At 42.6% G+C, this 26185-nt stretch overlaps 1 protein-coding gene across 1 annotated transcript in view; it reads left to right on the forward strand.

Moving 5' to 3' along the window:
- ITGBL1 (integrin subunit beta like 1) overlaps positions 1 to 26185 on the forward strand; it is a 136252-nt gene that overhangs the window by 48861 nt on the left and 61206 nt on the right. The window contains exons 3-7 of the mRNA XM_083735321.1: positions 15027 to 15173; positions 15942 to 16064; positions 18342 to 18482; positions 23082 to 23222; positions 24906 to 25052. Of these exons, the coding sequence (XP_083591447.1) occupies positions 15027 to 15173; positions 15942 to 16064; positions 18342 to 18482; positions 23082 to 23222; positions 24906 to 25052 (699 nt within the window). The remainder of the gene's footprint in view (positions 1 to 15026; positions 15174 to 15941; positions 16065 to 18341; positions 18483 to 23081; positions 23223 to 24905; positions 25053 to 26185) is intronic.

Consider the following 26185-nt stretch of genomic DNA (forward strand, 5'->3'; position numbering starts at 1 on the left):
CCTCTTCTCTCTCATTTCCACGAAGATAAGTTTTTAGCTTCTGTTTGTGGTTTTGAACAAACCACAGTTTCTCATATCTGAATGTGGAAAACTGTGGTTTGTTTGCAGCTGGTTCACAAAACAAGATCCAAAATAGCAGTTTGAGCATAGTATGATTAAAGTATGGTTTGAACAAACCACAGTTTCCAGTGTTTGGACAGGAAAAAGGAAGGGGAGGGGAGCAGAGTTGCACCTGCTCATTTGTGTAATGCTGCTAATGTTTTAGCATTATTCTGAGCTGAGCCAATATCAGGGTCACTTTTTGCGGCATAGAATGGGCACAATCTAGTGCAAACTACTCACTTTTCAGCCCCATTGATTTCAGGAAGAAAGTTAAGAAGTATGCTTAACTCTTTCCCGCTAAATCAGTGGTGCTTAAAAATGTTTAACTTCAAGCTGAATTGTGCTGGAAGTTTCCTCAGCTTTCCCTAATTAATTTCCATTCAGGAAATATGTATTATCTGTGTGCTAAAATGTACATAAGGAAGAACAACATGAAGGAACAGATTACCTCGACTATGCCACCCACACCTGCATAACGTTCTTTAGACTTTGAGTATAAAGTACACTGTTTCTTGCGGAGAAAATAAAACAATCTGTTCTTTTTCATCCATCACACTCTCCTCATTTGACTTCTTCCTGGTGTCTTTTCCCACCACCAGCCCTAGAGAAGTAAAAATAAACTTAATTTCAGTTTGTAGTGCAATGTAACCTCTGATATTTCAAAAGCATATAATCCATGTGCTGATTGCTCTTTGTTTCACTGCACGCCAATCTGCAAATTCCCTTGGTGTAAGACCTGCCCCTACCTGCTAGCTGCTATTATTATTTATATGGACTGGGGCTCTTTTTTCCTCCTTCCTTTGTGTTAAAGCTGGCAGTGTTTATTCTGCGACCACAATATCACCACCTGCTCTGCCATGGTGACAATTTTCTACCACCCCCACCTTGTCTGTCTTCCTATACAGCTGGTTCTAATTTCATTTGAGGCTTTCTCCCTCCTCTTCTCTCTCCCCCTCAACCCGCAAATGATTCCTTTTCCAGATGAACACTGTGTACAGCCTGACAGGATCAGGTCTGTGAGCGTTGCCAGCAGAGAATTCTTCCCATCACACACACAACTGCACTTGCCATCATAGGCTCAGTGTGAAAGTATGTAGACTCATGCATTCACCCAAGTCCAGCCATTAACAGATGGCTGTACTGTTTTTGTAGTTGCAGCCTCGCATTGTGGCAGTTTGCCACAATGAGTGCAGGCCATCCTCTGCACAAACACACTCCTCTGTTTCTTTCCTTCCTCCTGTGCATGCACACAAGCTTGGTAACTTCACCAAGTGTAACTTCACCAAGTGATGGCAAAGGGCTGGATGGGGATATGGCACAAGCCTTCTATGTGAGCATCCAGAAGAAGAAGAAGAAGAAGAAGAAGAAGAAGAAGAAGAAGAAGAAGAAGAAGAAGAGGAGTTTGGATTTGATATCCCGCCTTTCATTCCCTTTAAGGAGTCTCAAAGCGGCTAACATTCTCCTTTCCCTTCCTCCCCCACAACAAACACTCTGTGAGGTGAGTGGGGCTGAGAGACTTCAAAGAAGTGTCACCCAGCAGCTGCATGTGGAGGAGCGGAGACGCGAACCTAGTTCACCAGATTAGGAGTCTACTGCTCTTAACCACTACACCACACTGGCTGAAGGAGAAGAGAAACAAAACTCAGTACATACCTATGAAGCTTTTTCTACACACACACACACACACACACACACACACACACACACATGCAACCTGTGATGCATCTCATGATGTGAGAGTGCATAACTTTACCTGGAACATAGAGCAAGAATTGGATTCTTTGTCTACTTCAGGCTTTCGCACCCTCATGCAGGCTCATGACATGAGAGTGCATAATTTTACCTGGAACACAGAGCAAGAATTGGATTCTCTGTCTACTTCAGGCTTTCACTCCCGGTGACCAACCGAGCTGAAGGCATCTCACAAGTCATATATAGAGCTCAAATTCCTGTTTCCTTGCCTGCCTGGAACTGCAAAAGCAGGGTTTTCAGGCACCTGATAGTTCCGGACAATGGTTGTTGGGACTGCATTTGGTTTGGTGGCAGGACAATTTGAACAGACCTGTGTAACCCTGAAGAAGGGTAACAAGATCCTGTTCGACAAGATCCAGTTGCCCTTTTCCACTTGCGGCTTATTCTTGTCCCCATGCGCTCTCCTGTGTTGCTTCCGCACTCGCTGTTTTTGTCTGGCATTCCCATCCTTGCCAACTTCTTTCATTCCAGATTCCTCCCCCCTCCATGTTTTGAGCATTTCTTTGCCCCCAGGTCTGATTTCTGACACCCCACCCCTGCTATAAACTGCACTGCACTGCCAACTCATCCAAAGGGAACTGGCAAAGAACTACCAGATATTTTTGGGTCTGCTATGACTTATTAGAAGATTCTTTCTTTCAGCTCCTGTCTCTAATTACTTTCTGATTCCCTGGCCCTGGCGTAACTGATCAGTTGCCACTTAATTGGTCAATTCCTGTTCCTTACAGGGAGTTGACTATTAATTTCCTTGTTTCCTATTGTTGTTATTGTTGTTGTTTATTTGAAACAGTTCCATTTTGTCCACACCCACATAAATTAATGAAAGAAACTCAGTAAGTAAGCACACACTCTGTGGAAAGAAGGAATTTACTCCCGAAGATGTCATACTGGATACTGATAGCATTTGCCAGTAATGTTGTGACTATGCTGAACAGGAAGCAATTAAAGGCAGAAGCCACAAGATGAGATCTTCCCATTAAAGTTGTAGGAAAGCAATGCCTTAGGAGAGGGAGCAAGTTCTATTGTGGAAACCATCTTCCTCTCAAGCCCTGCACTTCCTGCTTTTATGGAGAAAAGGAAGCATCAAGCTTGTGCCCTTGGGATGCGGAAAACCTTTTCAGATGCTCAGAGTCTACAGCTTCCACCATCTCTGATCATTGGTCATGCTGGCTCAGGCTGATGAGAGCTGGAGTCCAGCAACATCTGGAGGTACATCCCTGTTGTACACCATGATAAGAAGCAAAGCAGGATAGGACCCATCTGCCTTTCATACTAGTGCAAAGCAGTGTTTCATCAGGCCCCAGTCTTTTCCCTCCAGCTTCACATGCTGCACTGCCAGCGGCCAGTTTTATTTCCTCTATGCAATTATGAAAGGTGTCAGAGCCCTGCCCTCCATTGTGTACGTGATCACCCTTCATGAGGAAAATGTGAGGACGTGAGAAGTGTGTGTGTTTTCTCACTGAGCAATGGCAACGGAACATCTCTTTTTCCTACGCTCTATTCAAGTATTCAGAAACGTGTGCTGCTTCTCATAGATGGGATTATTCAACTAAGAAGCGAGCAGAATGAGGTCTGCCTGTGCAATGGCACTTCCCACCTGCTTTGCTTCCCCTTAAGTCTCCCCAAATCTGCTCTGGAGGTTTGAGAGAACCCAGAATGGGGTGAGAGGAAGGAGGAGAGGAGAGATCGTTCCATTGGGCAAACATAAATGCTTCGCTGACAGAACAGCCTCCTTAGCTCTACTTTGAATAGATATGTTTTCAGCCTCTTGCCCTTGACTTGGTTTTTTATACTCTCTTTTTAATGCTTGCATTATCTATTAAGTAATGTTGGGTCTGTTATAGGAAAATCCTTGGGCTCACTTGGATTACCAAACAATGACACCAGCCAGGAATAGATGACCCAAACAGCAGCCAGTAGGTCTGGTCTTTATTTAAAAAAACTGTTGCAACAGGACTTCCACCCACCGCATGGGAGAAGCAGGAAGAAGCCCAGAACACAGGAAGGCTCCCACTTTTATTAGTTTTACAAAGATACCCACAGCGCCCCTAAAATTACATCATGGATACATCACACACAGATCACAAATTGGGAGGGTCTGGTGAAAGAAACCTGAGCATCAGGTTTGTCCCCATCCTTCCCTTGACCTCCACCTCACACCCATCAAGTGAGACAAAAGAAACATTTACAAGTTCCTGGTTTCCCAGGCCAAGTTAATCACACCTCTTCGCCCCAACCCAGTTCCTAATCCATTCCGGGATGGTTTGCCATTGTCCATGGGGTGACTGCCTGTCTGGCACCCATTTGCCAGGATGCCAGTGATTATCTCTTGTGCAAGAGGCTGCTGTGTACCTGATCCCAGTTTCAGGGATTATGGCTGCTCACATCCCAGACTCCCCCATTGGTAGCCATTCCTTTCCTGAACAGAACAAAGTTGGAATGGCACAAATCCATTCTGGAGTGATTTTATGTGACTTTCTAAAGTTTTCCAAGTGAGCCAGTATGTAGTTGTTGTTGTTTAGTTGTTTAGTCGTGTCCGACACTTCATGACCAGAAGTCTTCATGACACTTCATGACACTTCATGACCTTGGACCAGAGCACGTCAGGCACTCCTGTACTCCACTGCCTCCTGCAGCTTAGTCAAACTCATGTTCGTAGCTTCAGACAACACTGTCTAACCATCTCGTCCTCTGTCACCCCCTTCTCCTTTCCCAACATCAGAATCTTTTCCAGGGAGTCTTCTCTTCTCATGAGGTGGCCAAAGTATTGGAGCCTCAGCTTCAGAATCTGTCCTTCCAGTGAGCACTCAGGGCTGATTTCCTTAAGAATGGATAGGTTTGTTCTTCTTGCAGTCCATGGGACTCTCAAGATTCTCCTCCAGCCCCATAATTCAAAAGCATCAATTCCTTGGCGATCAGCCTTCTTTATGGTCCAGCTCTCACTTCCATACAGCACAACTGGGAAAACCATAGTGTAGAAATAAGGGAGATGACATGGGAGTTGAATGCAAGTGAGCTGTGCTTGAGCAAGCTAACTTTGAGCTACGCAGAGCCTCTTTTTATTAGCAAGATATGCAAAACCAGCAAGATACATTCAGGGCTTTGCCCTTTACGCTTATCCAATCCTGAGCCCCCTGGGTGTTGCCTAGTTATCTACGCAACTTGCTCTACCACATCATGTTTCCATTGCAGGGGAAAATACCTTTGCAAAGGAGGTAAAGGTCAGGGCACGGAACACCGCTGAAGAGACAAAAGGTCCAAGAGTGGACATGGCGGCTAGACAAGCTGTGGCTTGTCTTCTGCTGTGGGGGAGGGTGTGTCCCTACACATAGCTTTAACTATTTGGACCTTTGTTGGCAAGGTGATGTCTCTGCTTTTCAAGATCTGTCTAGGTTTGTCATTGCTTTTCTCCCAAGAAGCAGGCGTCTTTTAATCAGCAAATTGTTACATTTTGTAATGTGCAGCAGAGGCCCTGTGAATAGAGATAGGAAAAACTGTAATGAAGTGTTTTGTGGGGACATTTGCCGAAGTGACTGTGTTGATTTTGGTAGTCGGTGTGTGTGTGTGTGTATGATATCTGCTGGAGGGGCAACCCCCCCAATCTTTACATAAATTCCTGCAACAGGTCACTTTGTGTGAGAAACACAACTAAATGCTAATGCTAATAAAGATGGGGATGGGCGAGAGGGGAGAGGAGCCATGTACTTGCACATCCATCCCTGCACATGTAGTGTTTTCCCAATGCTGTCTATACATGGAGGTCATCTGTCATGGTTCAGACTGCTGAAGGCACATAGGCTATCCCTCCTGGTGTCTGCTCACAGGTACAGCCTTCATGTCTTCAGCAGGCTGCCCCATGAAGACTTACCCTCATTGTGTGGACAGGGTTAGGGAGGGACTAGTGGACAATGCAGAGGTGGGCAAATGCCTAACCCCAACCTTCACCCCCACGTGGATCTGAACTCCTGAATAATACTGGTGATTGTTACCAAACATGGATCCTGCCAATGTTTACGTTTGATAAGGGTGAGCGAAGAGAATTTTTATCCTCTTTACATTAATCATCCCTTATTTCTTTACTGCTTAAGTTTTGTTTTTGTTGTTTGCTTTTGTTATGAGAAGTGTTATGATCTGTCTGGAAAGCAATGAAATCTAGAATCATTCTCATATTGTCTGGAAGAGAGTAAATTGCCAATAAAGACAACTCTCTTGTTCTTCCTCTTATTAATTTGGCTCCAGGGAGCTGATTGACATTTTCTAGTTTCTGGCAAACAGTCCTGAGAAATGGTTGTTTTTGGGAAAATATTGTACAGTGGTACCTCGGGTTAAGAACTTAATTTGTTCCAGAGGTTTGTTCTTAACCTGAAACTGTTCTTAACCTGAAGCACCACTTTAGCTAATGGGCCTCCCGCTGCTGCCGTGCCACCGGAGCCCAATTTCTGTTCTCATCCTGAAGCAAAGTTCTTAACCTGAAGCACTATTTCTGGGTTAGTGGAGTCTGTAACCTGAAGCGTATGTAACCTGAGGTACCACTGTATTGTGAAAGAATGTGGATAATAATTTTACCACACATCTGGCTCCGATGTGTGGTTAATGTCTTCTTAACCCTTGATCAGGAGTATGGAACCACAGCCCCGCCAGATATTGTTGGCCTGAAACACCCATCAAAGGAAAAAATTAGGTGGTTAAAAACAAACAAACCCAGTAAAGAGTAGCATGCCTACCTCTAAAGAGGGGCTAGTGGTGATTCACTAGTTGTTGTTTAGTCGTTTAGTCGGGTCTGACTCTTCGTGACCCCATGGACCAGAGCACGTCAGGCACTCCTGTACTCCACTGCCTCCTGCAGTTTGGTCAAACGCATGCCGGTAGCTTCAAGAACACTGTCCAACCATCTTGTCCTCTGTTGTCCCCTTCTCCTTGTGCCCTCAATCTTTCCCAACTTCAGGGTCTTTTCCAGGGAGTCTTCTCTTCTCATGAGGTGGCCAAAGTATTGGAGGCTCAGCTTCAGTTTCACTAGTAGCAAACATCTATTAAGGAAAGACTAACTTATCCTGATGACACACTCCTGTGGATGTAGTTTTAAGAAAGACAGAAGCAATCACTTCATATGTCAGACTCCACTTTCTGCAGGAATTAAATTACACAGATCTACGGCACAACTGACCCTAGGATGTGAATGATAATATTTGTCATTAATCATTCCTTCCTCAAAGTGACAAAAAACTTATCTTAGTTGTAATCTTCTTTGTTTAAAAATACATTTTCTGGTAGAAGGGTAAATAGCTAATTCGTTTTGCATTTATGCTCCTTTCGTATGCAGGAAAATCCAGAATGGCTTTAATATTAATTCAAGGACCCTTGGTGTGAGGAGCACTAGATTTTGTCAAGACGTACTTTTCTTTCTAGATTATATTACAAAAGTCTTAAAGAGTGTTGCCTGTCATCAGAATGCTGTCGTTCCCAGAGTTTTCAGTTTTGACTCTGACTATAATTATAATTATTTGAGGCAATGGTGGGGAAACTGAGGCCTGTGGGCTTCATGCAGTCCTCTAGGCCTGGCACTCAAAACAAGCCCCACAACCTCTCCCCAGAACACACAACTCACTAACTCTCCAAGTGTTCTTGCCTGGGTGGAATGCAAGAAGGTCTTGCATCACGTTTCATAAACTAAATTTCAAGCAACACAGCATTAAACTCCATATAGACAAGACCCACTTGTGTTATATTGAAAGGGAAATGGTCAGAAACATAGGTCTGAGCTCCAAATTAAAACCAGATGTTGCAGGAGGGTGTGTCTTCATAGGAAATTGTCGGAGAAATTGTTTAGTTAGTTTCTCTTTCATTGTGCTCATTTAAGCCTTTACAGCTTGTAATCCACTTTCATGAGACTTTGAACAGATTGTTCAGCCAAGAAATAGGTGGATGAGTGGAGAGGGCAGTGTTGTTTTAAGTGTGATTCCATTACCCTTCAGGAATTCCTGGAAAACTGGCAGCATATCTTTTCTGGACAGCTACTGCATTGGTGGACTGCCAGTTCCTGCAAATGAACTGCATCGTACTCCCCATATTGTGCACCCGTGCTTTCAAATGTACTTTAAAAGCCATATAGTACTATCGTGCACTCAACTCCTCCCACTCCATGAGAATAGCTATTATTTAGTATTGTTGTTTATGAATTATTTGATAGCATTGATATGCATGGCAATTCACAGGGACATGGCAGTGAAACCTCCTAGCATTCTGCAGTCCATCCATATAGTTTGACTGAATTTCACAACTCCAAGCCAATGATTTGTCAAAGGCACTCACTTCCATCCTGCCAGCCTCTAACCTATTGCCCCACACCTTTTGTTTGGGGGGGGGGGATCACCATTTTAGGATCTACATAACATATATGCTACTCTGCGGCAGACAGCTGAGAACAACACATTAGGAGCTGTTGAGATAAACTGAAATGCTAGTCAGGTGTTGACCCCCCAAATGATGAGCCATGATTCATTCTTTGCAGTTTAAGTAACACTATTTTAATGCACCTGTTTTGGGTATCTGTTGCAGTGCCCACCCCACCAATAAATGGCACTCTGGCATTCACAATTCCAAGTGCAGCTACATTTTTCTTTTCTTGCTGTGTTGATTCCATGACTAATCAAAAGAGGGTGGAAAGAGATATCAGTTTCAAATGTTTCGTTTCTTTTTGAAGGAAACAAAATGATTTTACTAATACAAAACCCTAGATTTTATATATAGATTTATGCATGAATAGCCCATCTGAAACGATGGTTTCCTTTATTAGTCATAAGCTCTTTTTTAAAGAAAATGTTTTTATTAAAGATTTTCTTGGGCTACAAAAGTACATACAGTGCCTCTGCTTTCAGATCATAAATCCCTCTCTACAGCTTGGTTATATTCGATGTGAGACATTAATGTTGTAGACAGTATAAGGCTGAGGGGGAGAGAGTGGGGTAGTAAACTTTCAGTCTTTTACATAGTATATGCACAGGTTTTTGTGTCAGCATCACGTGGGTAGGTTCTCCTTCTATTCATTTATTAGTTTTCATTGGCGGTGAGAGAGATTGGGGGGCCTTCAGTTGACTGCAGTGAGTTTTATTTGCGTGTGTGAGGGGGTGGTGTGGCTGGGTCAAATTAGCCATATCAATTCAAACACTGTCAGTGGGTTCTTGTTGTCATCTTGTTGGGCTGTGTGTGTAATAAAGGGGAACCACACTGGGGTGAAGGTGTCCTCTTTTGTTTGACCCTGTCCTAGTTTCAAACTGGAGATTTAACTTTTCTAGTATGGCTGTTTCTCATACAGTTTTCAAAATATATACCCTGTGTTAGGTTGTGGGTGAACATATCAGACGACACAGCGATTCTTCAAACAGCTCTTGTTTATTCACAGGCCAGAACAGAACTGAGCTGAAGGGCTCAGCCAGCCTGCTTATATAGAGCTCCACTAGAACGCAACAGTAATCATTTTCTGTAACTATCCAATCACTGAGCGTCACTTTCGATCCTTTATTTGCATATGTGGACCTGAACTATCTACAGTATCCCCCTGCTGGCCCAGGGTGAGAACTTCAGTACATAACACCCTGTTTCCTCGAAAATAAGACAGTGTCTTATATTAATTTTTGCTCCCAAAGATGCGCTAGGTCTTATTTTCAGGGGATGTCTTATTTTTCCAATGAAGAAGAATACGGTACACATTTATTGTCTAATTGTGAGTCAGCCAGATTTCATTAGGGCAGAGCAACCAGTAGGCGGCAGCTTGTTCTGGCGGCGGTGCAGGCTCTCTGGTTTAAAGAGACCTCTCACTGCCTGAACAGCTCCGGCTGCATTGTGGCCAATCAGTGAGCTGCGCGGCGGCGCCCGCCGCTACGGTCCAGAGGAGTCAGATGCCTTGCGATGGCTTCGGGGGCCTTATATTCCATCGAGGCCTTATGTTTGGGGGAGGCCTTATTATCGGGGTGGTCTTATTTTTGAGGGATGCCTTATATTACAGTGAGAGGCAAAACTGGAAATAGGTCTTATTTTCGGGGGATGTCTTACTTTCGGGGAAAGACGGTATATATAAGTTGTTAAGTTTACTGAGTAATAACCCCCAAACCCTGATCTGCCATGTGGGGATGAGGAAGTAGCACACTTCTCTCTGCCACACTCTGTAAGTGGTGGTGGGGTTCACTGCCAAGGAACCCACATACTGAAAGCACAGTACAGCACATGCTAATACCAGTGGTGTTTGAAAACCAGCCTATTTGGGGTGAGAGGTCTGATCTAGGACCCCCTGCTCTGCTCTGCCAGTCTAGAGCCTGGTGCAGGGAGTGTGGGGAAGGTGAATTATCACTGCCACCATCTTCTGCCCTCACATTTGCTGATTGCAGAGGCGGATTTAGGGCAGTGTGGGCGGTTCCCTCACAAAGGGCACCGAGTCGAGTGTGTACCTTTCAGACATCTTCCCAGAGCCTAGGTAGTTAGCGCTTGCTTTGGAAAGGATGAGAGCAAGCTCTAGGACCCTGCCCAAACCCTCGCGTCTCCTTCCCAAAGCCTATCGCGTTACCTGGCTTTGGGAAGGCAGTGTGAGAGCTGGGTGCGTGCGTGCGAAATGTTGGCATTGCACAGGGTACCGAATCACCAAGGTGTCGCTGATACCGTTATGAATCCACTGCTCTCTGCTGCTACAGCCAGTTTGTGTTATTGTTATTTTTACATTCACAAAAAGCAATCAATAAACTCAAAACAAACAGAAAGAACAAAGGAAGGAGCACATGTTCCAAAGTGCAAACCAGGGAACACATACACATAGAAATAAAAGGGAGTGGCTATCGCTCTACAGCAGGGATGGGGAAGATGAGGTCTTTGCCAGTACAGTGGTACCTCAGGTTACATACGCTTCAGGTTACATACGCTTCAGGTTACAGACTCCACTAACCCAGAAATAGTGCTTCAGGTTAAGAACTTTGCTTCAGGATGAGAACAGAAATCGTGCTCCGGCGGCGCGGCAGCAGCAGCAGGAGGCCCCATGAGCTAAAGTGGTGCTTCAGGTTAAGAACAGTTTCAGGTTAAGAATGGACCTCCAGAATGAATTAAGTACTTAGCCCTAGGTACCACTGTAAATACTTAACTCCATCTTTGAACTATGTGATTTACTGACGGCACACTCCTGTGACAGGCCTCCAGATGCTGTTGAACTACTCCCATCAGCCCTAGCAAAGGACAACCAGTTGCCAGGGATGATGGGAGTGGTAGTTCAGCAACACTGGGAGACTAAAAGCGTCCCCACAACTATTTTTCAGGAAGGAACAGAACATAAAATATGAGGAATAGTAGCCATTCAGGGAAAAAACCCACACCTGTGCAAGGAATGCTACAAAACCATTTCAGGCCTCGCAGTATGAATTTTTCTAATACATATAGAATTTGTCCTTTAGAGTGAATAATATTCAAGACCATCCATGCAAATTCTTTATGACAAGCCTATGATGAGAATTCCTCCCCCTCTGTGTTTCTATGCCAGCATTATCCGCCAGAGGGCAACATTTTAATTTTTTAAAAATCCACAGCACCTCTCTTTTCTTTCTTCTGAAAAAAGGATTGATAATTTTTTTCATTGTATGCAACAAGGTTTGCTAACAACAACAACAACAACAAAAAACCAACAACAACCTGAAGTTTTCCCTTACACCAGCATTACAAATCAATATAGTTAGTTTTGTATGTTGTTTTGTGCTCAGATGTAAGCACCATATAAGAGTACCGGCACATCATTTTTAAAATATTATTTTTTTCTACTTGATATAAGCATAAGTAATATGTTGCCAATGTTAATCAGAATATTTTTTATATAAAAGAACCTTCTAATAATATACAAAACCAAAAAAATTGTAGGATTAACCTTTATCAGGAAGGTTAATCTGAACATCCAGAATCTTGTTAGATTTGTCCTCACATTTGCTTGTTTGTTTATTAATTTATTATGCAGCCTTCCTTTCCACCAAATGATGCTCAAGGCAGCTAGCAGCAAAAATATAAATAGTATAAAAATGCAATAAAATAAAATAAGGCAGATAAAACGTCAATAAAAGTCAGTTTATGGTTGCAAATTGTCAACACTGGTTCAGAGGAAAGAGAATTTTCCAATAGTGTGGTGGCGATTTGCTAATCCCTGTGTGATGATCCTGATACTAATATTATGTGTGTACCCACCCCCAGAAACACACTCTTTTTGTGCAGGCAGAGTCTGGCTCAGTGGATTATTTTGAAATTCTCCGAGTTACGTGAAGATGCTTTATTCCCTCTCTCTCAAAGCTGGACAATAATTACAGAACTCTCCCATTTTCTCATTCTCTTTTCTGACTTCTAAATCCTCTGTGATTCAAGAGAGGATCAATCAAAAATGATTTCTTAAGCTATTCCATGAAGCACTTTTCAGATTCTGATAAGCTCTTTTTTGAATCATTCTCTGGTTCATAAAAAAAAAGATACTAATGAGACCAATTTAATTACCATACCAGCTGCTACTCCTTTTTTATTCTTCCTGTATAGTGCAGAAAAGAATTCAGTGTTTTAAGTCCTTTCACCTGCATGCTGAAAACCCCACATATTTTAATATGTGTATAAATTATAAAAGGTGACTAGTACCCCACACATTTTGTTCTTGTTGTCTGGAGATGTAGAGAGATTAACTGCGTGAGTGAAAAATCATGGTGCTTTATAAACATATTAGAGCAGCGGTTTGGAACTTCTGCTCCATGGGCCTAAACAGGCCTGCCTAGATTTCCCAATTTTGCCCATGAGGTAATTTTGGCACCAGCAATGCTCAGAGTTGGTGGCCAATTTCAAGACCACTGCTGTTCCTTCTGAGGAGCTTTTAATCTTTAAACTAGACTTGGACTGGATAGCCCAAGAGAACAAAGAAAAGGTTGGCCGTGAATTGGAAAGTAATGAAAATGGTGATGGAGGAAGGATGGAGCCAATATGTTCATCCACATTCTCCCCAAAATATATTTACAGTCACCTAATTGTGATGCCCGCATAGGGCTTCAATTACTATTTTGAATAAAATCAAATCACTACTCCAAGTTCACAGCTATGTTTTCATAGGTTCCTTTATTTTAAAACAATCCTTTCTTTCCCCATTTTTGGCCGTTGTGTAATAATGTTTTTGATTAATTCTTATCTCCATTGACTGTGAGGGATTAAGGCTGCCTGACCAGCAGCTAAAGGAGATTACGAAGGCTAGGCTGCTAAATTGATGTTTAAGGAACAAGGTAGCTGGGAGGGAGAACGTCTTTCACACTTTTGTTTGGCGCTTCTTTTATTCCATGAAGATCAAGGGAGACTGAGCTCTTAATTCACCAGGGGGACTGGAATAGAAGAAGGCTAAGTTGTGATATTTTTATTGTATTAAAAAGAGAGTGATGGAAGGGTGGTGGTGTTTTGTTTTTTTAAATAAAAACTAATAATAGTGGATTCTTATATTTATGGACCAATTCAAGCCACAATTGACCACCAGTGATAGGATGTGTGTGTGGAGGGGGCAGCGGCGGAGATACCTCTATGATTTTTTTTTTAAGTCACTCTTTTTCTGCAATCTTTTCACTTTGCTAGGTGGAGAGGAGGGTATAAAACTGTCAAAGGCTTATTTTTGAGGCGAGGATGGTACTTAACATACAGAATGAAACATTTCTTAAATGTGAAGCTAGCGTGGAATCTTAGGACAATCTGGAGAAATAAAAAATAATACATTTTTTAAAAAATGTTACTCATTATTAACATAAGCATTACTCAGGAAGAGGGGCTACACTCCCCCAGTATCCAGTTGTCAAGGATATGCCTACCTTGGTACATGTGAGTATGCTTATGTTTAGGGAAGATGATATTAGTTTTATAACTTTATAACTTCTAGTTTTATGGCCATAATGATATATGCATGTTAAAAGTTATACCCTTAAAAAAAATATCTTGACCTCTTGTTCCTTGGAACAACTTGGAATATGAATGGTGAACTCCTAGATCTCTGTAAGTCAAGCAACACATAGACCTTTCAGCATTGGATACTGCCCTGTAAGTTCCAAACACCATGGAGCATCATGTGACCTGGGGATCATGTGATTTTTCTGTTGGTGCATAAGTCATTGTGGTGTAGTGGTTAAGAGCGGTAGACTCGTAATCTGTTGAACCGGGTTCGTGTCTCCGCTCCTCCATATGCAGCTGCTGGGTGACCTTGGGCTAGTCATACTTCTGTGAAGTCTCTCAGCCTCACTCACCTCACAGAGTGTTTGTTGCAGGGGAGGAAGGGAAAGGAGAATATTAGCTGCTTTGAGACTCCTTCGGGTAGTGATAAAGTGGGATATCAAATCCAAACTCTTCTAAGCATTCTTCCATCTCCTCATCCATAGATGCATGGAGACTTAGAACTTAAGAGAGGCATGAGTACTTCCTCTGATATACCCATCCCACTCTTACTTGTTAGCCAGGTTGCATGAAGGTGGTGAGAGAGCCATGCATTTCTGCTTGGGTGACAAATAAATGGATCTGCCAAGTTGCATGCCAAGTTGCCAAGCTGTGCTAACTCCCAGGGTGGATGCTTATCCTATTAAAATGGAGCTCAGTAGTGTTAAGTTGTCTGGACCTGACAAATCATTTTTAACAGAAGCCAGGTTAATCAGAAGATGAAAGAGGGAAATGTGGGGTGTTGGTAGGAGTAACTGATTGAGAAGCTCAATAATAGAGTGGCTGGGGAAACCCAGCCAGATGGGCAGGGTATAAATAATAAAATTATTGTTATGATGATTATAAGCAGATGGAGGCACTGACAGTATGGTAGGAAAGCATCCACACATTTATTTATTACCTTTACCTGTAACTGTACATTTTCTCTCATGGTCCTTCTTAAGCAAGAATATATTTTTGAAAATTTCTATTTTTAAATGAAAGTCCACATTCATTTAAAGAGAAGGTGCCAGGCTCCCTATTCTGTAACTGGATTTTGATGCGTGTTTGATGGTTCACGCTCAAACCATTTGACTGGTTAACAGCCACGTAACATTTACATCTAATCATTTGTATATAAATTGTACCATGTTAAGAGCAAATTAATGGCATTTCAAAATAAAACATTGAGATTTGCTGTGTGCATATACTGATCAGTGATTCTTTGGCTATTTATCCAGGCCATGGAAAGTGTGACTGTGGAAAGTGCAAATGTGAGGACGGCTGGTATGGTGATGCCTGCCAATACCCAACGACCTGCAACCTTACACGGAAGAAAAGTAACGAAATGTGCAAGAATTCGCAAGATAACATCTGCTCAAACGCAGGTGAGGCCTAATTTTGCTTTGTTTTGATGGATGGACGCAGGGGTAAACAGGAGACCCTTGGGTGATCTGTTATGTGAGTTTGAATTATATGGGGTTTAAAGAGGGGTTTAAAGGAAATGTACAAGAACTGGAATATTTTGAGAATCCAGCATAAATGAATAGCATAAAGAATTAATTCCTAGTGAACGTGCACAGTGGGTTGGATGCAGCTGAAGATTGCACTGATACTTTGCATTGTTGCAATTAACTTTGGGCTGGTTGGAATTTCTGTGTTGCATCAGAGCTATATTCTTTGTAGAGTTAGTGCTGATCAGATCTGATTAGTAGACTGTAGAAAAAGTGGTGTCTGGTGGGGGTACTAAACCTATTGTGGAGGTTAGGAATGAAATGTCTAGTACTAGAGCCACAAAGTTCCATAAACAATGACCCAGGCTTACCTTGAGACCACTAGGCTCTTGTGCACCTGTGACAATGTCATTGGGGGCACGATGCCCTTCAGTCTTGTAATGCTCCTTTTGACATGTATGTGGCTCTCGATACCATGACCACCCCTCACATGTCTTAGAGTGGAGCGTCCATCTCCATTTCGAGGGCTCTACTCTAGCACATCCCATTGTTATAAATGAAATAAATGATAATTTAATATCTTGCAGACATGGATAAGGCCATGAAATCATGTTGCATTCCAAGGGATTAGAATAGATTGCCTTTGACATTCCTTCTTGCACTCTGACTTATCCATGTTGTCTTTGTTTATGGTTTTAACAGGAACTTGTCATTGTGGCCGATGTAAATGTGACAATTTAGAAGGAAATGGATTGATCCATGGTAAATATTGTGAGTGTGATGACCGAGAATGCATAGATGAAGAAACAGGAGAGATGTGTACAGGTAAGTGTGGAGAATTATTGCAAGTGTTAATCAAATAATATTGATGTGGCATTTGTGGGGGGATTTTTGCATGAAAGGGCTGCACTCCAACACTATCCATGATGATTGCATTCTATCAAAGCCACTGTTTTCGATGGGATTTAATCACAAGTACTTTTAGGTGGATTGGATCCCAGGTAGTGAATTCTAAAGCTAAACTCTACCATTTCTCTGTTGCAAAAGGAGGCAAAAGCTTTCAATTTTTATTTTGTTTGCAGAGTTTCTGCCACATGGAGACACTTTTTGATAGTGGCAGTGGTTGTGAATAATGAGAGAGCTGCAATTTAGGAAGCAGGAGCCTTGTAAGACATCTTGTGTTAGCCAGGTGTAAGGTTAGCAGTTGCAGAGAATAGAGGGAGTATGATGTTGCTTTAGGCCAATAGGTAGTATGAATATTACTCCACTGAGGCAATTTGAGGGTTACAACAGTGAAAATTAGTATCTTGGTAGACTCCAGTCCACATAGCATGACAGTATGAACACTTACTCCATTCCCTGTGGTCATTATTTCAAAGAGGTTTATAGCTGCAGAGGACTCAGCAGAAAGCAGCAACAGTCCAGTCCATTCCTTTACTAGCAGGAGTAATTTATCTTAATACAATAAATGGGATTTTGCACAGTCTTAAATCATGGGTGTGCACAATATTGGGCTCCATGATCACTGCAGATGGAGGCAGCAGTCATGAAATTAAAAGATGCCTGGAGAAACGCAATGACAAACCTAGACAGCATCTTAAAAAGCAGAAATATCACCTTGCCGACAAAGGTCCGTATAGTTAAAGCTATGGTTTTCCCAGTAGTGATGTATGGAATTGAGAGCTGGACCATAAAGAAGGCTGATCGCCGAAGAATTGATGCTTTTAAATTATGGCGCTGGAGGAGACTCTTGAGAGTCCCATGGACTGCAAGAAGATCAAACCTATCCATTCTGAAGGAAATCAGCCCTGAGTGCTCACTGGAAGGACAGATCCTGAAGCTGAGGCTCTAATACTTTGGCCATTTCATGAGAAGACAAGACTCCCTGGAAAAGACCCTGATGTTGGGAAAGATTGAGGGCACAAGGAGAAGGAGATGACAGAGGACGAGATGCTTGGACAGTGTTGTCGAAGCTACAAACATGAGTTTGACCAAGCTGCGGGAGGCAGTGGAAGACAGAAGTGCCTGGCGTGCTCTGGTCCATGGGGTCACGAAGAGTCGGACACGACTAAACAACTAAACCACAACAACAACAAAAAATGCACGATAGTGTAGGATTGGGTTTTTTTTCTGCTGATACTTTGGTACATTTGCCTCAAGAACAAAATTTGAGAAGGAGATAAATTCATTGCCAATAAATAGTTACCAGAAAAGAGTAAAAAAAGGAAAACCAACCAAGTTATTGAGAGAGTAATTCTCTCCTTGAATTATGCTGGAGGGAAAGAACTGTGTCCTCTGCACACCCAATCCAATAGTAGAGGTGGAAACACACAGCTTGAAAACTCTCCAAATAGCAGAAAAATACACAACATTCTCCCAATATGCTTCTCAAGTTGAGTTGGTGAGACACCCACATAATGGTGAGCCAGTCTATGCAGACTGAACTGGGTGTGTGTCTATCACTGATTCACCCAGTTGTTGTTTTTTTAAAAAATGATTGTAAAATTTACATATTTTCATCTCTTAATATCTGTTGCAAGCTTAGGGAGTCTGAAGATACCCAGTGCTAGTAAGGAAGTCCTTAATAGCTTTGCAAAGAAGACAGAACTCCTCCCTCCTTTGCACTCTGCTAGACTTGGCTGTATCTTAATAATAATAATAAAAATTCTGAACAAATATACTCTTACACATGCTCAGCCATCTACATTTCATGATTTTCTGTAAAAATGTTCTTAAGTGTCCATGTGGTAAGTCAGACTCTCCGTCTCCCCCAGCATTAACCAGTGTTGCTGCTTAGATGTAGGCCGGCATTTACAGTATTGCAAGTTTCAGAAGAATATTAGGCGATTGTCCTAACGACTTTATTGTATATAGACTCATTCATCAGAAATAAAGCAGCCCCTCCAGAATGCTAGAAAACAATGAAACGATGCTGAGATTTCTGCAGAGGTTATTACGAGACCAATAATAAAATTGCTCCCGTCTGTGGTGGCTATTAGTTTTATGAATCCTCATTCAAAATCTTCTTAAAAATGAACTGAACAATATATATTTTTATAAAGACTATCTTTCTTCACTGTCAACATTTTGTCTTGGGTTAAGGCCATGGAAAGTGTTACTGTGGAAACTGTTACTGCGAGGCTGGTTGGCATGGCGATAAATGTGAACTTCAGTGTGACATTACCCCATGGGAGATCAAGAGGAGGTGCACATCTCCAGATGGCAAAATCTGCAGCAACAGAGGTGCGCCATTCATGTACTGTTCTACATATGTGGATCTCTTGGAGCTAGACTTTAGTTTGTTGTTGTTTCAATTAATATTTTGCATTGATCAGGTGGCGCTGTGGGTTAAAGCCTCAGCGCCTAGGACTTGCCGATCGAAAGGTCGGCGGTTCGAATCCCTGCGGCGGGGTGCGCTCCCGCTGCTCGGTCCCAGCGCCTGCCAACCTAGCAGTTCGAAAGCACCTCCGGGTGCAAGTAGATAAATAGGGACCGCTTACTGGCGGGAAGGTAAACGGCGTTTCCGTGTGCGGCTCTGGCTCGCCAGAGCAGCGATGTCACGCTGGCCACGTGACCCGGAAGTGTCTCCGGACAGCGCTGGCCCCTGGCCTCTTAAGTGAGATGGGCGCACAACCCCAGAGTCTGTCAAGACTGGCCCATATGGGCAGGGGTACCTTTACCTTTACCTTTAAGATTGCATGGTATGGTGAAAACTCACCTGTTGTTACAAAAGTGTGGGCTAGGTTGAACACCTGAAGCCAGATCTGTTTATTTTATATCATATTTCTATACCATCCATTCCAGCAACACAGAGTATTAAAATAAAATATAGGGAATAATGCCAAGAAATATCAGTGGCACAAGTGGAGTACAGCACATTGTCTTTACGTGCACATGCAAACAAACAAACCTTTATTGTCCTTTATTGTAATTATTTATTTTAACCTAGGGAACATGTGGCGCCCAAGATGTGGTTAAACTACAAATTCCATCATCCTTGACCATTGAGCATGCTGACTGGGCCTGAATCTACACTCACCTGTTTAACGTTATTTCCCCCTATTAGAATATTAGATGTGTCATTCTAAAATGTCACAGGGCATACTTGTAAATTAAAACAAATGAAAATTATCCCCGACAAATGAAAGTTATACCCAGCCATACCATTTTTGAAAGTGCTTTTTCTCTCCTTGCTGCTGGTTCCTTTGTTTCTCTGCTTTGCCCATTTTAAATCTTTCTCCCTCCTTCTGGGTCCTTTGTTTACCCCTTGAATGCCATTGGAGGGGGTTCAGAGTTTGAATGCAGTAAAAAAAAAAAAAGGAAAAACACTTAGAGCATATGAGCAGTGTTTCAGTGATAAAGCAGCATAAAATGATTAAAAATGAAATGACAAGATAATAAACACATTATGAACGTAAAAAGTAGGACGGCATGTGTCCATCTACGTTATCAAAACCATTCCTTAACCCTTCCTTAATGTTAAAAGCCATGAGTGTAGATTCTGTTGGATCAATCCATCAACCTCTGATGGATGATTTTGAAGGATTGGGTCCGGCATCACTTTCGCTGTGTGTGTGTGTGTGTGTGTGTGTGTGTGTGTGTGACAGTATCCATACTCAGCAGAGTTACATCTCAACGCAGTTCCTTCCTTGGAAGCATCTTCAGGGCTGAAGGTACACACAGTAGGCAATAAGCACTCATGGGCGCCATAAAGATTTAGTCAAGTGTGGAAGTTTACTTGACTGGCGTAAAAGCATATTGGTAGCAAATAAATACAGACGGGCACGATCCAGTATACCTGAAGGAGCGTCTCCACCCCCATCGTTCTGCCTGGACACTGAGGTCCTGTGCCGAGGGCCTTCTGGCGGTTCGCTCCCTGCGAGAAGCCAAGTTACAGGGAACCAGGCAGAGGGCCTTCTCGGTAGTGGCACCCACCCTGTGGAACACCCTTCCACCAGATGTCAAAGAAAAAAACAACTACCAGACTTTTAGAAGACATCTGGAGGCAGCCCTGTTTAGGGAAGCTTTTAATGTTTAATAGATTATTGTATTTTAATATTCTGTTGGAAGCTGCCCAGAGTGGCTGGGGGAACCCAGCCAGATGGGCGGGGTATAAATAATAAATTGTTGTTGTTGTTGTTGTTATTATTATTATTATTATTATTATTATTATTATTATTATTATTATTATTATTATTCACCACTTCCATGGTCAAGGCATGCTTCGAGTCCAACAAGAGTCCAAGACTCTTTCTCTGCTTCTCTCACCACAAGGCACAAGCAAGAGACTCACAACAAGTTACATGTTACTCAGAACCTTTGTTATCAGTACTTCCTGTCACACTGTGCATGTCCAGAAAATGTCCTTGCATAGACAGAACAATCTCGGCCTTCTGCTGCTTCTTGAAACTTCTTCTCTGTTCTTCTCTGTTTCTGGAACAAATGAGAACAGTGAAATTGTTGGCTAGCACCCTGCTTGAGGGTGGGGCAAGGATGTTTGAATGGTTGTCTGGGTGTGCCTGTCATTCTCTACCAGTAATTTCAGTGCTCAGTTTTCAGCAATGAAACAATAATTTCAGTACTGTTTAGGATGAGCAGTGTTTCATGAATGTGTCTGTATTCATTAACAATGATGCCTGCTTTCACTCAGCAAATATTTAAAAGATCAGCTGTTGTTCCTCTGGCTGTGGTCCAGAGCTATTACAGTAAAGCAAAAGTGCAGATCTCAAAATCCATCTCTTTAGTACATCTCCACTGACAAAGCTCTGCCAAATTAGGAGCATCTAATTATCCTGAGAGCATTTAGAAAACTCTCTCATCTTAATTACAGAGCAATTGAAAGTCTGGTTGAAATATAGAAATAATAGAAGCTCATTTCATTTTAGTTTAACAGTGAGGGTTTTTTTTTTAAAAAAAATACAAAATAATAAAAAGCCATTGCAGCCCCGGAAACAATGAACCAATAAATGTTATCTGTCAGATTAGATGTTTTACTCATGTGGTAGCAAATGATGTCAATAAGAAATTTAGATTTAAATCACAACATAGTTTTTTTGGCAATGTTCATCAGTTTACATGAAGCATTGCAAATGACAATTGATTCTATCAAGTAACTTATTTCTGGTAGGTAGTCTGTGAAATCTGATCTTCTGATAATTACTGCAAAAGCAAAAAGCTTCCTTTGTACTAACTTTCCCCAGCCTGGTGCATTTCAGATGCTTTTGACCTAAATCACTTCATCACATACACATAATGTTCCACAGGTTGCATTTTTTATGGTAGTGCCTATGCTGGCACCTGCAAGATTTCTTCAGATGGGAGGGGTTTGGGGTGAGCGGGGATCATAGCTGTCAACGTTTCCCTTTTTTTTAAAGGGAAATTCCCTTATTCTGAATAAGATTTTCCCTTAAAAAAAGGGAAAAGTTGACAGTTATGGTGGGGATGAGGTGCAACACCATTTACTTGGAGGAGAGAGGTATCAGCAGAGATGGGGGAACACCAGGACTTTCAGAAATAGCAAAAACAAATCTTTAGTAGGGGAAACGCCTTAGGTGGGGGAAATCGTTAAACAGCCAGGTAGGGACCCAGCATGCTTACTGGGTATGGAATGCTGATTCACTGGTGGGGGGAGGGAAGAGAAAATCCCTGGGGGGTGGGGGTGGAATGGAGTGTCTGGAATACTGAGCAAGGGCACTCTATAGTGCAACTTTCTGTTGCAGGTCCCACTTTCTCCATATCTCTATGTCATTTGAATGGGATGACATAAAGACCCTACCTGCCCACAGACTGTCTCGCCAGAGTAGTGCATGCTCTAGTTATCTCCCACTTGGACTACTGCAATGCACTCTACGTGGGGCTACCTTTGAAGGTGACCCGGAAACTGCAATTAATCCAGAATGCGGCAGCTAGACTGGTGACTGGGAGTGGCCGCCGGGACCATATAACACCGGTCCTGAGAGATCTGCATTGGCTTCCAGTACGTTTCGGAGCACAATTCAAAGTGTTGGTGCTGACCTTTAAAGCCCTAAACGGCCTCAGTTCTGAAGGAGCGTCTCCACCCCCATCGTTCAGCCCAGACACTGAGATCCAGTGCCGAGGGCCTTCTGGCGGTTCCCTTATTGTGAGAAGTGAGGTTACAGGGAACCAGACAGAGGGCCTTCTCGGTAATGGCGCCCGCCCTATGGAACGCCCTCCCTTCCGATGTGAAGGAAAGAAGCAGCTATCCTATCTTTAAAAGACATCTGAAGGCAGCCCTGTTTAGGGAAGTTTTTAATATTTAATGCTGTATTGTTTTTAACATTTGATTGGGAGCCTCCCAGAGTGGTTGGGGAAACTCAGCCAGATGGGCGGGGTATAGATAATAATCTATTATTATTATTATTATTATTATTAATAATAATAATAATAATAAATTGGTCAAAATAAATGGGTTACCTGACGTTCATCTGTTTGAAACTGGCCCTATGATGAAAGCTCATAGGGGAGCAGGAAAGAGGTGCTACCTATCACCTCCCAACAGAAGCCAAAATACCTGAAAAGTCTAGACCTATACAAACACATTTACACACTCACAACCCTATAACAACTGACACATTGCTTTCTAGGCACCATTTCCCATGGTGCCACATGGTGATGAGCAAGTTCTCATCTGCGGGTCTCCTAACACATTGAAGAAGGCAGACTTTCAAAATGAGTTGACCATGTTACAAGGTAGCTTTGAAAAATGCAGGTAAACGTTCAACAGCTATAGAACATCAGAACCGTCTGTTCCTTTAATTTATCTTAACAGTCTCTGTTCTAAGCTATTGCTTTTGTTGTTCAGCTCATCTCTTTTCTCCTTAGGCACCTGCATATGCGGTGAATGCACATGTCATGATGTTGACCCAACTGGAGACTGGGGAGATATTCATGGAGACACCTGCGAGTGCGATGAACGAAATTGCAAGGGAGTCTATGACAGATACTCAGATGATTTCTGTTCAGGTAAGAGCAATATTTGAAACAAATGTGAAGAATTCAATATGGCTGTATTGGATACGGTTGTATCCAAACAAAGACAAAATGCTGCTTCATGATCTTGGAAACTATCATTATGAGATCTTAAGATGTGTCCAAAATATATAGTGTGTGCTCCGCATTCACACTTTCAAAATGTTCTGTATGAATATTGTATCTTTTTTCCTTCTGCCACATATACAAATCACCCATGTGGGTGGTTCCTTTCCCCTTGACCACATAAATGTGCTGATGTTTCTGTTCTGGGCTTGCATCCTCACTCCCACTGAATCAGCCTGCGGTGCTGGTTGTATAGACATTGTCATAAAACAACCCTGAATACAATCTTTGCTCAAAGCTTACCCCTTTGAGAAATGTATTTCATCTGTTTAATTGATGAGATGAGACTGCAGATAAGTAAACCCCATATGTCTAGATGAAGCATTTGGGGATCGTAAAAAGCCAATTTGCAGATAAGTACCTCCCTGTAACTAAACTGAAATACCTGTGGTTATTTTAAAGACTTCATTCACCAAGAGCAGGGAGTAGCTTGCTGCTACTACTTTACCTTGCAGAGAAGGCAGCATTCTCTAGAGATTTTCATTTCTCTAGGATTTTATTTCAGAGCCCTTCATCTCACTGAGTAGCGTCTTTAAAACAGCTTTACCAGTTAGCGCATAACAGGATGACTGTCTCCTAAAAAATTCTCCAGTAGGAAAGAGTACTTCACCCACCCCCACAGGCCAGGGTACCACAGGAGTTGAGAAACTGAAACACTTCTTTTATGGACAAGCTTTGCCATGATGCCACCTTGCGATTTCATGCATGGTTGTCTTTATGTGGCTTGATTCCCTCTGAAGTAGAACCACACGGTTTATATAGATGCAGAGGAGCTATTTGTGTTGTAGCAAGTACATTCTATATCCCGTCTTTCTGCATGCAGCACATAATTAAACTACAGAATCTGCTTCCACAAGGGATAATGATGGTCACCAACTTGGATGGTTGTAAAAGCAGATTAGACAAATGCATGGAGGATATACATAAGACTATCAGTGCCCACTAGCAACAATGGCAATGTTCTACCTCCACTGCCCGAGGCATCATACCTTTGTGCACCAATTGCTTTGAATTACAGGTGGGAGGCAGGTTGTTGCACTAATGTTCTGCTTTCTCATAGCCATCTGGTTGGCCACTGTGAGAACAGAATGCTGGACTAGATGAGCCTTTGTCTTGATCCAAGAGGGCTGTTCTTAATGCTCCTCATGGAAGTCAAAGCAGTGTTACTTAGGGTTCCCAGGCTGTCTCCCACCCAGGCAGTGGCTGGATTCAGACCTGCCAAATTAGATTCAGCAAGGTGAGCTTAGATCAGTGGTTCTCAAAGGGTGTGGTGCACCACACTGGTGTGGCAGGAGAGGATGAGAAGTGTCGCAAGCTTCAAGGACAACCAAAAAACATTTAAACATCTCAGTGTAGTATAGTATAGTTTTGATACACAACCAGAAACAGTATTCCTACTCAGTCTGATGAACTTCTAGGTGCTAACCACTGATGGGCAAGTTCAAGGTCCCTGGTCTCCCTCTTATTTTTCTTTACCTCTACTCCTTTCAACTAAAGTAGGATACATGGCTACCCTAAACCGAAATTATGTATTTTCCTTTTGCTCTTAAGGTCATGGACAATGTAACTGTGGAAGATGCGATTGTAAGCAAGGATGGACAGGGAAGAAATGTGAGCATCCACTTTCTTGTCTCATGTCGGCAGAAGAGAGCGCTAGAAAATGTCAAGGGAGCTCACATTTGCCTTGCTCTGGAAGAGGTAGGTGGCTTGGTTTGATTTGTCTGGTTTTGGGGGAGATTTTGATTTTTCAATTTAGTTGAGCTGCTACTTGGAATGGAGAGGTGTTAAGTTCCGCCCAGCGTGTAAAGCAGTTCACATTTCATATATCTGTCTTAGGTTATGTTGAAAGAGCAGCTTCCAGCACTGCTAGATGTTCAGTTGGCACTAAATGGGACCAAAATAAGCAGAAAAACCAGATACAAATTTGAGCTACCCATCATTTAGATTTTGCCCTTTGCTGGTTCTTGCTAACCTACCGATAGTAGGAATCAGCATAGGCCTGATGTGACTTGTGGATGTTAAAGGTGCTGAATCAGTCAACCTGATGCCTAAAAGTTCCCCCATCTGAAAATGCTGATAATTGTTCCATAATTCAGTAGCTTTCTTCATGTTGCCGTACTATTTTTTAATACATGAATTACTCTAGCGGTTCTAAGTAAGAAATATGTATGAAATTGATAAATAGCTTTTTTCCCCTATGACTTGTTATGCTCAGATAGTGTTGGTGCATTGTTATTTTTCTGCCACGTATAGCAGACAGCTCCACCTTCCCCACTCAGGTGCTGCAGAACACTGTCTCTTAATTAACAGCAAAATGAGCCCTGAGGACTCAAGAGCAAGTTTTCTGCTAAAGTACACCGTCTAGTTGGCAGTTCCATCTTCTTCATATGGGTTGCCTTCAGACACAGCATCAGCCTTGGGCAGTGGGCAGAGCCAAAAGGTCTGAACAGAGGCCCCCAGCTCTGACACTCGCCCTGAACTCTTCAAATCAGCCAGCTGGGTCTGTGAGTGTCCATTTCAATTTCCCATTTGCCCCAGAGTGGCATTACATCAGGTGCTCCAGTGCATTGTGGGAAATAAAAATGGCAGGTCTTGAACCTACTGCTCAGGTGAACCTGAGAAGGTCCAGCAGTGTGAAGAGGATCCCACCGCAGCTCAGTTTGCTCAGGGCCTCCTCAAACTTGGAGCCCATCCCTGATTACCATACATGGATTATTAAGTCATTGAAAGGCTGTTTATGGGTGCAACCTAGCATGCATTGCTTATGACCCTTCCCTCCATGGAAGGGAAGCAGAGGGAATACCAGACCCACTCCTGACCTTTCTGTATCG

Source organism: Podarcis gaigeae (assembly GCF_964106915.1).
Source record: "Podarcis gaigeae genome assembly, chromosome: 4".
Classification (NCBI taxonomy): Eukaryota; Metazoa; Chordata; class Lepidosauria; order Squamata; family Lacertidae; genus Podarcis; species Podarcis gaigeae.